The sequence below is a fragment of the Hydra vulgaris genome, chromosome 07 (genome assembly GCF_038396675.1).
Source record: "Hydra vulgaris chromosome 07, alternate assembly HydraT2T_AEP".
Taxonomy (NCBI): domain Eukaryota; kingdom Metazoa; phylum Cnidaria; class Hydrozoa; order Anthoathecata; family Hydridae; genus Hydra; species Hydra vulgaris.
This window is the reverse complement of record NC_088926.1, coordinates 24,281,478-24,296,272: the sequence shown is the minus strand read 5'-3', so window position 1 is coordinate 24,296,272 and position 14,795 is coordinate 24,281,478. Positions and strand designations below refer to the sequence as shown.

General features: G+C 24.8%; 1 protein-coding gene across 6 annotated transcripts in view; it reads left to right on the top strand.

Moving 5' to 3' along the window:
- LOC136082359 (torsin-1A-like) overlaps positions 1-14,795 on the top strand; it is a 76,914-nt gene that overhangs the window by 21,741 nt on the left and 40,378 nt on the right. For 2 of the 6 annotated variants that reach the window (XM_065801419.1, XM_065801418.1), the window contains exons 2-3: positions 1,732-1,825; positions 2,264-2,408. In XM_065801419.1, coding sequence (XP_065657491.1) covers positions 2,279-2,408 — 130 coding nt within the window. In that variant the 5' untranslated portion in view covers positions 1,732-1,825; positions 2,264-2,278. Of the gene's footprint in view, positions 1-1,690; positions 1,826-2,263; positions 2,409-14,795 lie in introns of all 6 variants that reach the window. The other 4 variants (XM_065801417.1, XM_065801420.1, XM_065801422.1 and 1 more) reach the window with 3 other exon arrangements.

Genomic DNA, 14,795 nt, shown 5'->3' with positions numbered 1-14,795 from the left:
TAGATTTTTTTAACGTTATGTTATGTCTCGGTTAACACTTTTTAAAAGTTGCAATTTTATAAATTAAAAAAAAACAATTTAGATGTATCTTTGCAAATTGAAACTTTTTTTTTGTGACAAATTAGTAACAAAAAAAAGAAATAATTAAAAATAACTAATTGAGATGAATTTATTTTACAATAAAAATAAAAATGATAATTAGAAGTTTTAAAAAAAAAATTTTTAGTTTCAAATGTCTCAACAAAATGCATTGTTAAATACAGTAACTTAATAATTAGTTGCGGTATTAACAAAATTGTTTAATTAACAATATTATTTTTTAACAAATATTGTAAACGCATTAACACATTTGCCAAAACTATCATAATTTTTAACCTTTTTTAAGATAAATACAACTTTTAAAACTTTAAAAGTAGCATAACGAAAAACATATAAAAAAGTACCTTTAAAAGTTACAGTAACTTAAGGTACTTAAGCAATCTAAGGTATTTAAGCAATCTAAATATTTTTTTTTTTCGGTTAAAAGTGTATTTAATTGAGACGTAGCGTTACGTAAAACATTCAAGAATTGAAATTTAATAAAAATGCATCACAAATATAAATTTTTTTACTTTTCATTGCGTCATTTTTTTAATTTTTAAAGTGTAAGCAATTGAGACACAACGTAGCGTTGAAAAAATCTATTTTCAAGACTTATATAATTATGTCTCAAATCTAGATTTAGCTACATTACTTTATGTCTCAATTGGTTACAAAAAAACAATTGAGATGTAACATTGTGAATCAAGACTTTTTTTGTGACAAAGTAACCAATTAAGACAATTAAGCTGTTTTACAATAAAAATAAAATAATAGATGATGTTTAGCTATACAGAATCAATAAACAAACAAAAATAATAAACAAACATTAACTGAATTATCAAGTTATTTGCTTAATATTTAATTAAAATTTAGAAAATTAAAGCCTGTTACCAGTTGTAATCGATTGAGGCGTAAAACAACTTTAAAATATTATAGGGGTTTTATATTTCAAATTTAAATCATTTGTTTCAGATATCATCCATCCATATACATAAATGCTAAAATATAACATTTTTTCTACAAAAATTTTAAATTTCGAAACGACTTCTAATAACTTAAACAATATAAGTTATCAAAAAATTTAGTCTCCTATACCTTATTTAAAAAAATGCAAAAGTCAAAAAAATTACTCTGTCAATAATAGTGTGAAACTTTCAAGAAGTAATTATCTTCTTACTTCAATAATATTAATATATAAAATTAAATACGCTATAGATATATATAGATAACAGAAGTTAAAGCTGACAATTTAAAGCTCTTTATAATTAAATTTAGTGATGGTAGTTCATTGCCTTAATGTGTTTTTTTTTGTTTTGTAACACCAAATTTGGTCATACAAAACATGAACAACTCTTTAAAAATTTTTAATTGTTTTCAAAATGGATTAAGTATGATAATTAAAATAAAGTTTTTGTTTTTGTTGTTGTAAATATAATTTTAAGTTTTTGGGAGTTCAATATACATGACGGGTTTGATTGACTATATTTATTGAATTATAGTCAATCAAATGACAATTAATGAATGTGTTTAATGAATCTGTTAGTGGTGTTTTTGTATTTAATGGACTTTTATAAAGTTTTTATGTTCAAAATTGTCTATTTTCTTTTAGGTAGTTTCCATTTGTTTGTAAAAAATTCTGTTTCTTCAAAGGTTGCTTTAAAGTATGATATACCAAAGAACACCATATATTCACCTGGTTGAGAAACAAGAAAAGGTTTTTGATGCTGCCAAAAATGTTATTAAAGTAAAAATTCGATTTTAAACATTAAGTTAGTCATACAAACTAATTAAGTCATACAGTAGAAACTTTAGAATTTCTTAAAATACATTTCACAACTATATGTATAAAAGTTAAAGAATTTTGTGTTTTTAAACTGCTGTGTCCAAATATTTTAAAGAGTACTTTGAAGTTTCTTTGCTAATTAAAGTGTTCTGAAATTTAGTTAGCTCAATATTTTAACATTTTAAGTTAAAATTGATATTGACATTTTGATTAATCTTGACATAAATAATTAATTTTAATTAATATTTATCATAAATATATTTTATTTTCAAAATTATTTATCATTTGACATTTTCAAGTGTGTGTAATTTATTGATATGTTAATTTTTTTGTGTAACATTCACTGATTTTTTTGTTTTAATAAATTTCTTATAAAGTTGTCAAAGTTTACACTTATAGCTCAATTAGCTTATAATGAATTTCAAATTGATTTGCATTATTATTTTGAATTCTTTGGTTGCATACTATTCCGTTGTACCCAAAATAAGAATTGCTGCTGTTATTGTTATTGTTGCGGCTATCAGTTATCTCAGATATAAATACAGTAAATATTTTATTTTATGTTTTCTCATTTTTAATTATTAAATATTTATTTATAAATTCTGTTTGACTGTTAGTTATCAATTAATTTTAAATTAGTATTTAACCATATTAAGGAATGCACAATAAAGAAATATGTTTTCCTTCTTACTTTTTTAGTCTACACTTTATTTTCTAAAAGACTTTTTTTAATAAAAAGACAATACACTGAAAATTACAAAGATACTAAATTTATATAATAATCTCAATTCTAAATTAAAGTCTTCGTATACTTTGGTAAAAAAATTTGTTCTTAAAGTTAATGTTCAACTTTTAATATTATAATTTTTTCTTTCAAATGCTGTTTCTCCTTCTGTTGGTTCATCTGCCCGATGAACTTTTCAGAAAGAGAAACAGCCTGTGAAAAAAAAAAAATGTTTCTACTATTTTAATATATAATTGCTCTGTTATTTGAAAAGTTCAAGCACTCAAAAAAGGTCTATAATAGCTCATGGTTTATATATATATATATATATATATATATATATATATATATATATATATATATATATATATATATATATATATATATATATATATATATATATATATATATATATATATATATATATATATATATATATATATATATATATATACAGTATTGTGAAAAAGTTAAGAACCACAAAAAAAACAAATCATAATATATTTTTATTTTTAAATTTTTTTTTAACCGAATATATTTTTCTGGTAAAAAGAATAATAATAATAAATTTTAGAAAATAGACAAACAAAATAAAAAATAATAATAGTGATAAAAACTTTTAAACAAATATAAAAAATGTATTTAAAGTTTTATAGGTAATTTTTATTTGTGAAAAAGTTAAGAACCACAGAATAAAAAACGATAATTTTTACCACCTAATCCCGCGTAATTCTACCATAAATTTTTAAGCACTCATTTATACGATTTGGCATTGAGTCTATTAAATTCTCTAAAATATGTTTGGGAACATTTCCAAGTATTGCTGGTAAAATATTGCGCAACTCCTCAAGGCTCCTTGGTGCTTTCTTGGCAATCTCTTTATCAAGCCAACTCCAAAGATTTTCAATGCAATTTAGATCTGGGCTATTTGGTGGCCAAGTTAGACGCTCAATATTTTTACTTTCAAACCATTTAGAGACAATTTTAGCCCTGTGACATGGTGCATTGTCTTGCTGAAAAATGAACGGAACGCTTTGCTCAAGTGCATCAATTGACGGTAACAAGTTGTTATTTAAAATATCGACATAATAAGTAGAGTTGAGTTGACCATCAAATAATTTAAACATACCGAGACCATAATATGTCATGCAGCACCATATTCCAACCGACCCGCTACCTTGTTTTGTTCTTTGAACGATACAATCGTGATTATATTTTTCTGAAGGCTGCCTGCGAGTCATAATTCGGTTTTTTCGGTTATCAACCTCGATATTCATCTCATCACTGAACATTACTGTCCTCCATTTTTGTTTTGACCATTCTTTGACGCTTTGGCAAAATTCTTTTCGCTTTTTTATATGTCGTTTGGTAAGTCGCGGTTTTAGAACAGCTTTTTTCCATAACATATTGTTAGCTAATAGTTTCCTACGCACAAGTGATGCCGAGGCTTGACGTCCATTTGAAAGCTTCCATTCCCTTCTTAATTCATGCGATGGCATGGTTCGATTTTTCTTTGCCAACCTGATTAAAAGGCGATCATCATTGGGTGTCGTCAAACGCGGTCTTCCAGAACGATGGCGATCAACGTAAGATTTTGTCTCTTTGAATCTTTTGATGATTGTTAGCACCGAACTATGTGATCGCTTTACTATTCTTCCAATTTCGCGAGCGGATTTACCTTCCTGGTGAAAATGCACCACTTTTACACGATCTTCATAGGTAATAGCTTTTCTGCTCATTTTTTCAAAAGGAAAGAATTTTTTGTTTGTTTGAAATTAAATACTTTTTTTAAAAGTATTTAAAAAAATTAATTTTTTTCAAATTTTTTCATTGGTTCTTTGGTAATAACTCAGGTCATTAAAAGAATATTTTAAAAAAAAGGGAAAAATAAATTTAAAAAGACGTTTCCGCCGCATTTAGCACAAAAAATTCTTTGTGGTTCTTAACTTTTTCACAAAAAGAATATAAAAAAAAATTAACACATAATATTTAATCCTTATTTTTTATAGGTTCTATTAACTAACTTTCAAAAAAAAAATCTTTTTCTTTTTTTTCATGCTATATTGAATATGTTTGAAAAAAAAAGAGACTATTTTATTATCTATAGAATAAAAATTAATTAAATTTATTTGAAAAAATTTTTTTTTTTAATTTAGTGGTTCTATAGTGGTTCTATATATATATATATATATATATATATATATATATATATATATATATATATATATATATATATATATATATATATATATATATATATATATATATATATATATATATATATAAACATATATATATATATCAAGCTTCCCCGTTAAGCTTGTGTGGTTGCACGCTTTTTTCTTTTTTAAAGTAATTTTTTTAGACCAACTGACCATGGCATACTGTGTACCCAAACCATGATCAACCCTAAACTCATGTCCCTAGAAAACCCTTTTGGGGGGGTGATAGCCCATATATAGTAGAACATTTAAATATAAATTTGGAAATCAAACTGTTACGTTCAAGAAAGATATTTTAATTTTAAATTTTGAAGCTAATAGTTCTAAAAAGTTGCAAAATGACAGGGGATTTTGCATTTTTACATCATTTATTATTCTTTGTTAAAAGTCATTTCATTGTTGTGACAACAAAAGAAACATTCTTATGTATATAAAACAACATTTCTGAATGAAAATATCAGGATTAATAATTCTTTAAGATTACAGTATTCTTAATTTTGGTTCGAAAAAGACCCTTTCATCTAAAATGAATGCTTGCCCATGAGGTCTACAACACAATTCTGAAGCTTCTTTACATATTCTGGATGACTGGGGTCATGTTTGTATCGTTGCCAATGTATATTGAAGTTGTGATGCATAGGTTCTGTGGCTTGTTCAGAAAATACTCCAAGACTTGACTTGTGGTGGTCAATAAAATGCTTCACATGAAAAATGGCTGCATGCACCTTTAGAGTGATGGAGGTGTTTGGCAACTTCAAGAAGGAACTCTGGAACTCCTTGATCTTGTCTGCAATGTTGGGAGAAAGATTATTTCCAAAGCAAGAATTCACAACCCTTTCAAAACATCTGAAAGTTTCAACAAAAGGCATGAAATTGAATGAAGAGCTTTGTTCAGCCAGATTTTGTAGAACATCTGTATGCTTCAATAGCTTTTGATAATCATTTCCAGCAAACTGATCCTCATGAAGAGGCTTTTCTCGAATATGAAGAGCAGCAGGCCATTGATCGGCATCAGGCCATGTTTGACACAAGTTTTTGTAGAGATGATTTATTACTCCAAGAAGAAGATGTAGCTCCATTGGGGGGATAAAGTCCAATAAGAGTGTTAGACTGTCCAAGCAAATAATTGGTTTGTGAACAACATTGTTGAACTCTTTTACTCTTCTCAAAATTGACCCACTCCTTTGAAATGCAAAGTCAGCTTGAATGGAACCAAATGTTTTGGATTTCCTGCAGATGTAAAGATTTTTTGAATCTACATCACACCATGTACAAGGGTGAGCACTGGGATGAGACTGAAATCCAGTTATGAGATTTGCTACTTTTAAGTCACATGAAACAACAAAATAAATTTTCTGCAAGTGTAGCAAATTCAAAATGCTTTTTAAGTTTTCATAACTCTCTGATAGGTTTTCACAAACAGCAATTAATAACTGGCACTTCACATTTGTATCTTTTGCAACACGCTTTGAGGGAGGAGAAGAATCCTCTCTGTTTGCTTCAATAACTCCCAAGGATACTTTCAAAAAACCACCTCCATCATTAATTCCCACTTTGATCAATGGTTCTCCAGGAATATTTCTGACTTTTGAAACATGGTTGACTATATCAGACACATCTTTGCAGTGAACAACAACTCTGGTTGAATCTTTCTTTGTTGAGTTTTGAATGTGGTTTGAAGTGAACTGTTCTGCAAGTGTCCTTCCAAGTGACTCAAACTTGTCACAAAATTTTTTTCAACAATCTGATGAGGAATGGCTTGGTTTAGTGATGATGCAAGTTTTTTCATGCCACAATTAGAAAGTCCAGTTTCATTTTGAACCTTGAGCATATCTATAGCTGTAAGCTTTTTCTCTTTAGGAAAGAGTTCTCTTGCCCTAGATTGCCCTTAGAAAAGACTATGCTATTAGACACAGGGGATTAATGCTTATGATAGTTTAAAACTGTATCATACCTGGAACAACTGGAAAACTGTTGCTTCCCTTTGCTTGACTGAGGCAGTGCCATGTGGAGAAGGATGTTTGTTTGAGATGTCCGTAGTTGCAACCATCTCTGCAGCCACTGCATCTTTTGAGGCAACTGCAACCAAATTTTATTGCATTGTTCCTTTTGTACAATTGCAGGGCAGCCCTCGCCCAATCACAGAAAAACTGTCTGAACATCTTTTTTCAATGATACCTTTGTTCTTAGGTTTACTTGCTGATAGTCGATGAGGAATGTTCAGCTTGTTTCTGGTAATTTGACAGATCAAACAATCACAAGAAGATTCTCTGGTAGCTGGTCAAACTGAGATGCTCTTAAAATTGTAAAGGCTAGGAAGAGGAGGATTTTCACCCTAATCTTTTCTTCTGACGGCAACACGACATCTTTCACAAATACCTGAAAAAATCCTGTTATCAGAAAAATCCAGCTCAACTTTGAGAACATTTGGGCTTTCTCAATCAGTAAAGTTGTTAGCTCACGATTTCGCTTCTGAAGGCACAAAAAACAAACAGCTTTTCTATTCTCTTCATGGTCTTTGGCTTTGTTAGGCATTTTTGCAACTTATATGTTCTAGTGTGTAATATAAACAAGAAAATAAAAGTAAATAAATAAGAAAATTTAATAATTAAATAAAGTAAATTAAAAAATAAAATTTTTATACAACTTTTAAAAAAGTTTTTGCAATATTTGATGTTTTTTCTCAATGTTTATATAATAGGAAAATAAGAAAATAAATTGTTATTTATTTGTAAAAGATATTATTTGATTAATAAATTTTGTTAATGACGGAATAAGTTAAATAAAAGAATAGCATAGTTTCTTTAATGAATTTTTTAATAAATTTTATTTACCAAATTTGATGCATGTCTGAAATTTTTTCTTTTATATTGCCAAATTTCTAATGTTAATACAAGTTACTAAAGATAATTAACTTAACGATTTCTCTGTTAAGAAAAATGTATTTAAAAACTTAAAAAAAAGTTTTAAATAGTCTCCTAAAAATTTCATAAAGAAAGTTCAGTAAATTAACAATACAGTAGCCCACAAAATTTTGCAGTATCATATCATTTTTTTACATGCAAAACTAGTTAAAAAGTATTTTTGTTACAAATAAATAGCAATTAGTTTTTCTTGCTTTCCTGTGCATTGATAAAAACAGTAAAGTTTAGCAAAGATATTAGAAAAACAAATTTAAAAATTGTCCATGTTTCTAGTGCAATTTACAAAGTATTTCCTTTATATAATGGCTGAAAAAAGTTACAAAAAAAATATATCAAAAAATCTTTTTATTTTCTTTATATTTTTATCCACTTTTTTCCTTGAATCAATTTTGGTAGTGGAAAATAAAAAATGCCCTAAAAATAAGAAATCGAAAAGAGAAAAATATTTAATTATATTATTTTTTTGACAACAATTTTCTTTTTTTATTATTAAATTTATTTTAGCTTATTTTATTTAGATTTTGTATAGTCTTCGGTTCTTTTCTTTGTATATTGCTGTTTTATTCTCTAGTTTCTTATAGCTTTATGTTGCCGCAAATTCAAAAAAACGGTCAAGCTGTCTAAAAAAATTTCTTTAGGCGTGGACATACAAGGCTTGAAATATATATTTAAAACTAAATAATTATTAAGATATATTTTAATTACATAACTAAAAGTTTCACCCAATAAAAAAAATTATGGATTGTTCGGTTTAACAACATTAAATTTTTTAATTAGAAATTCATTTTTATTGCGACATTTTGATGCAAGCTCGGTTCGTTTATTAAGGAAATGTAATGGTGGCATAACAATGTGGTATTTTTCTGTCAAGCATAAATTGCAAAATTTACCACTAGGTTTGAATGGCTCCGCTTGATTGAGAATACTCCATAATTACATTAAATATCATTTCACCAGAATTCCTGATAAATCAATCGAAATTATTTACCACACCAGGAAATCTTTACGTTTTTTAGGAAACAATATGTGGATTAAAAAGCCGGCTGACCCTTATTTTGATGTCACCATGGGTATTTTTGACAGAGTTGAACTATGCGAATTAGTTGGCCTCTATCTTATACACTATTGCCAAAGAATATGGTCTTAATACTTCTGGTCTATATAGAGATGATGGTTATTGATGCTACTATAATATCAGTGGTCCTCAATCGGAAAAAATAAAAATAAAATTTTAATTTTAACATTACCAGACCAAATTTAAAAACTGTAATTTTTTTTGATGTCACATTTAATCTTTCTGAAAATTTTTTTAAACAAGGAGATAATCCTTTATATATTAACATCAATTTCAATCATCTATCAAGCATCATTATATCGATACCAAAAATGATCTCTAATTACATCAGTAATATATCTTCAAGCAAAAAGTTTTTGATAGAGCCGCAACATTTTATAACTCTCTCAATTCATGTGGATTTAAAGATAAGATCAATATCATTCCAAGTATCCAAAAATATGATACAAAATCTCGAACAAGAAACATTATCTGATTTAACCCTCCTTATTCACTCGTTGTCAGAACAAACGTAGCAAAAACATTTTTGAGTACAATTTTTTTTTTCTTTCTGTTATAAACCTCCTCAAGATTAAGAAGGCCACTACAGATAAGGAGGCTACTTAATAGTGGAATAATATTATGTAATTTATTAGAGGGCGGGAAATGCTTATCGACCAACTTTAAAAATACTTTTCCTATGTTAGTAGAAGCATTTTTGCTATAGGGGGGTTGAGCCAAATTACATTTGTAAGTCTATTTTGCTTTTTTGTATTCTTTTTTTCAGGGTCAAATTTTAGTTCAAAATTTTCAAAGCCACTTTTTTTAAGGGCATCTTCAAATATTCGTTTAGAGGAATTGAATACATTTTCATTAGAGGAGTTTTGGATTAGCCTGTTATTAATTGAAATCTGTATTTTTTTCAGAATTTGGGGTGGATGATTTGAGTTAATATTATTATACAATAATTCATGGTTTGGTTTTTGAAAGGCTTATATGAATTTTCAGAGAGATTAAATGTAACATTAAGAAAATTCACAGTTTTTAAATTTAAATTTATTTCGATTTGAAAGCCAATATTTAAAAATATTTTCATAATATCTTTTCTAATTTTATCGAGCTGTGGACCAGATTTTTTATGCAATACTATCAAACCATCGTCGCAATAAAGGCCTAAATCTTTTATAGAGATTATTTTACTTAATAAATCTAAAATATATAGTCCAGCAAATTCACAAATTTCTGCTACGTCATAGCTGCCCATTGTTACATCAAAGCAGTCATCTATGTTTTTCTTTTTCCAAGTTTCGTTATTAAAATAAAGTAAGGTTTTTCTACAATGTTTTATTATACGGATTGTTACATCAGGAATAATTGTGTGGCTTTTTGCAAATTCAATTGTTTTATCTAAAATATCTGCAGTTATTGAGGGGTAAAAATCATTAATGTCAAATTGAATAAATGTACAGTCAGTTTTATTTTCGATTATAGAGAATTAATTTATAACATAAGTGGTATTTTTCCACTGTTGCAAATTTAATTTATTTCTAAGAATATTGTTAATTTTGTCCAATTTAGTTTTGCTTACATGTCTAATCTCACTTTTTGAGGGAGCCAATAATCTACAAGGAAGTTTGTTTTGGTTTATGTTCTTTTAATGTTACGAAGGTTTGGGCAGTTGATTCGATTCTGTTATCAAGATTTATTTTTTTGGCAATATTTTGCGCTTCTAAATTAATTGCGTTTTCCAAATTTTTAGGGGCTTTCTCATAAGAACTAGTAATATTGTTGCGTAAAATTTTTTCATAGTTTTCTGTTGTGAGTTGGTAAATGTTATTTGTTTTATCAGCAAATACAAAAATATTAGGATTTGATTTAATTTTTTTAACATCAAATATTAATTCTGTTTAAAATTCGTTTTTTATAGGACAAAACTTTATTGTTTTAATTAAATGCAATAGGTCATTTACAAAATTTTCCATATCAGGTATAAAAGGTGGGGTATTTGTTGTTTTAAATCCGTAATTATCACTATCTTGGTTATTATTAATTATATCATCTGTGTTTGTATTTGGTTTTAAGAAAAAATGGGCTTTCCAAGGAATTCTTTTAATAAAATGGTCAACTCTTTCAAATAAAGAAATAGTATAACTTTTTCCATTTAGTATAGGTATATTTTTCAACAAGTAAGTAAAATTATTAGTTTCCATATTTACACGGAATGTTAAAATACAATTAAGTGTGCTCAACAAATGTTAATAAGAAGCCTAATATATATTTAGTGCTCAATGTTCTTAAAAGAACAGAGCAATTATAAATTATAAAATCACTTAACAAAAATTTATCTCATTTAACACTGTGTTTCATCAATAAAGACTCATCAGAAATGAATGATCAATCTAATAAAAAGTTCAATTTATACTAAAAATTAAATTACAGGAAGTCGCAAATGTCTTAACTACTGTAAATTTTTACACATATGTGGAATTTGCTGACACTATTATAAAAAGAATTCTTTGGAAATGATTACTTTTAAAAAAAAAACAGAACAAAAAAAAACTTTTGTTAAGTAAATTTTTGTTAAGTGATTTTTTAATAATTTATAATTGCTCTGTTCTTTTAAGAACGTGGAGCACTCTATTTGTAGAATACATTTTAAAATTGTTTAAATTTTAAAAATTGTTTATATATACATATATATATATATATATATATATATATATATATTATATATATATATATATATATATATATATATATATATATATATATATATATATATATATATATATATATATATATATAAATTATGTCAAGGAGTTAGGAGTTATGTATATATATAAATATATATATATATAATAATATAAATTGCTCTGTTCTTTTAAGAACGTCGAGCACTCTATTTGTAGAATACATTTTAAAATTGTTTAAATTTTAAAAATTGTTTATATATACATATATATATATATATATATATATATATATATATATATATATATATATATATATATATATATATATATATATATATATATATATATATATATAAATTATGTCAAGGAGTTAGGAGTTATGTATATATATATATAAATATATATATATGTATATATATATATATATATGTATATGAATGTATATATATATATATATATATATATGTATGTATATATATATGTATGTATATATATGTATGTATATATACATATGTATGTATATATATATGTATATATATATATATATATATATATATTATATATATATATATGTGTGTGTGTGTATATATATTGCTATTTCCACAGTGGAAGAGAAAATTGTTTTTAAAAACTTTTATTAATTAGTAGTTTAAACGAAGTTTCTGTTAAAATGAACTTTTGAGTAAAAAAAAAATTTGAATCAAGTAGATAAATAATAAAAAGTAAAAACAATAGCTGGATGTTAGCAGTTGTTTTCACTTTTTATTATTTGAAAAAGTGAGTAAAATTTGAAGGTAAGATTTTGCAATATTTTAAATAAAATATATGGTAATAGTAATAGTTCATGCTTTGCTGGACAAAGCCAGTGATTGTGTTATAACGCACACTATAACAGCAGTTATGCTTGATTGCTGCTCAACCAGCAATCAAGAGCTCTTTTAAAACAATTAAACGATTTCGCTGTAACAATTTTAGTTGGAAGTAAATTCCATGCATTTGCAATTCTATTAAAAAAGAAATGTTCTCTTGAAGGGTGTTAAGCAAATTCTTTATGGTATTTAAAACAATTCCCCCACAAACAGTTATTAACAAGTGGAAAACGTTTTCTACTGTTTATCTTTTCAATACCATGCATAAGTTTGTATAATTCAATTAAATCTCCCCTTTTTCTTATTTCAGTTAGCGTTGTCAAGCCTAAGGCAATGAGTCGATCTTCATATTTGAGACAACTAATTGATGAAACAAGTTTAGTTACTCTACGTTGTATTTTTTCAATTGCATTACAGTCTCCTTTCATAGAAGGAGAACATACTGGAACAGCAAATTCAAGAAGTGGGCGAATGAACGTTAAATAGAGAGATCTCATAAGTTGACAGTCGAATCTTGCAAACGATTTCTTTATCCGTCCCAGCATTTGATTTGCTTTACTAATTGTCATGGTTACTTATTTTTTCCATTTTAGATTTGTTGAAAAAATAACTCCAAGATCTCGTTCAGACTCAGAATCTTGAAGTTGTATACCATTAATGAAAATTGATGGTTCTTATTGTTGGAGCCATAATGCATTACAACCCACTTTTTGATTGTATCTGGCAAATCATTAATGAAGATAACAAAAAGAGATGGTCCAATAACCGAACCCTATGGCACTCTACTAAAAACATCAACCCAATTAGAGTCACCGCTAACCACTCTCTGTCTCATATTTTTGTTTAAAAAGGTTTCTTGAGATTAAATATATGACTTAAGTAAAAATAATTCAAGTATTTATTTGTCACATGTCTACAAAAATTAGATTGCATCACTTAACATAAAGATAAAATAGTTTAATTATCACTATGAAATTTGGTTATTAAGCAAGATTTTTTTTGAAATTTTATGATATATATATATATATATATATATATATATATATATATATATATATATATATATATATATATATATATATATATATATATATATATATATTATATATATATATATATATATATATATATATATATATATATATATATATATATATATATATATATATATATATATATATATATATATATATATATATATATATATATATATATATATATATATATATATATATATATATATATATATATATATATATATATATATATATATATATATATATATATATATATATATATATATATATATATATATATATATATATATATATATATATATATATATATATATATATATATATATATATATATATATATATATATATATATATATATATATATATATATATATATATATATATATATATATATATATATATATATATATATATATATATATATATATATATATATATATATATATATATATATATATATATATATATATATATATATATATATATATATATATATATATATATATATATATATATATATATATATATATATATATATATATATATATATATATATATATATATATATATATATATATATATATATATATATATATATATATATATATATATATATATATATATATATATATATATATATATATATATATATATATATATATATATATATATATATATATATATATATATATATATATATATATATATATATATATATATATATATATATATATATATATATATATATATATATATATATATATATATATATATATATATATATATATATATATATATATATATATATATATATATATATATATATATATATATATATATATATATATATATATATATATATATATATATATATATATATATATATATATATATATATATATATATATATATATATATATATATATATATATATATATATATATATATATATATATATATATATATATATATATATATATATATATATATATATATATATATATATATATATATATATATATATATATATATATATATATATATATATATATATATATATATATATATATATATATATATATATATATATATTATATATATAGAACCCTTAGATGTTGTCCGAAAGTTTTTTCCATATTTTGTTGACAAAAAGTAAAAACTAAAATTCAAGACCGGATTTTTTTTTTTTTAATGATAGACTGCCTGCCCCAACCAAACCCTCAGTCGATGTAGCAGCACTCCCTTGCGGGTCAGGCTATTTGTCAGTCGATGTAGCAGCACTCCCTTGCGAGTCAGGCTATTTGTCAGTCGATGTAGCAGCACTCCCTTGCGAGTCAGGCTATTTGTCAGTCGATGTAGCAGCACTCCCTTGCGAGTCAGGCTATTTGTCAGTCGATGTAACAGCACT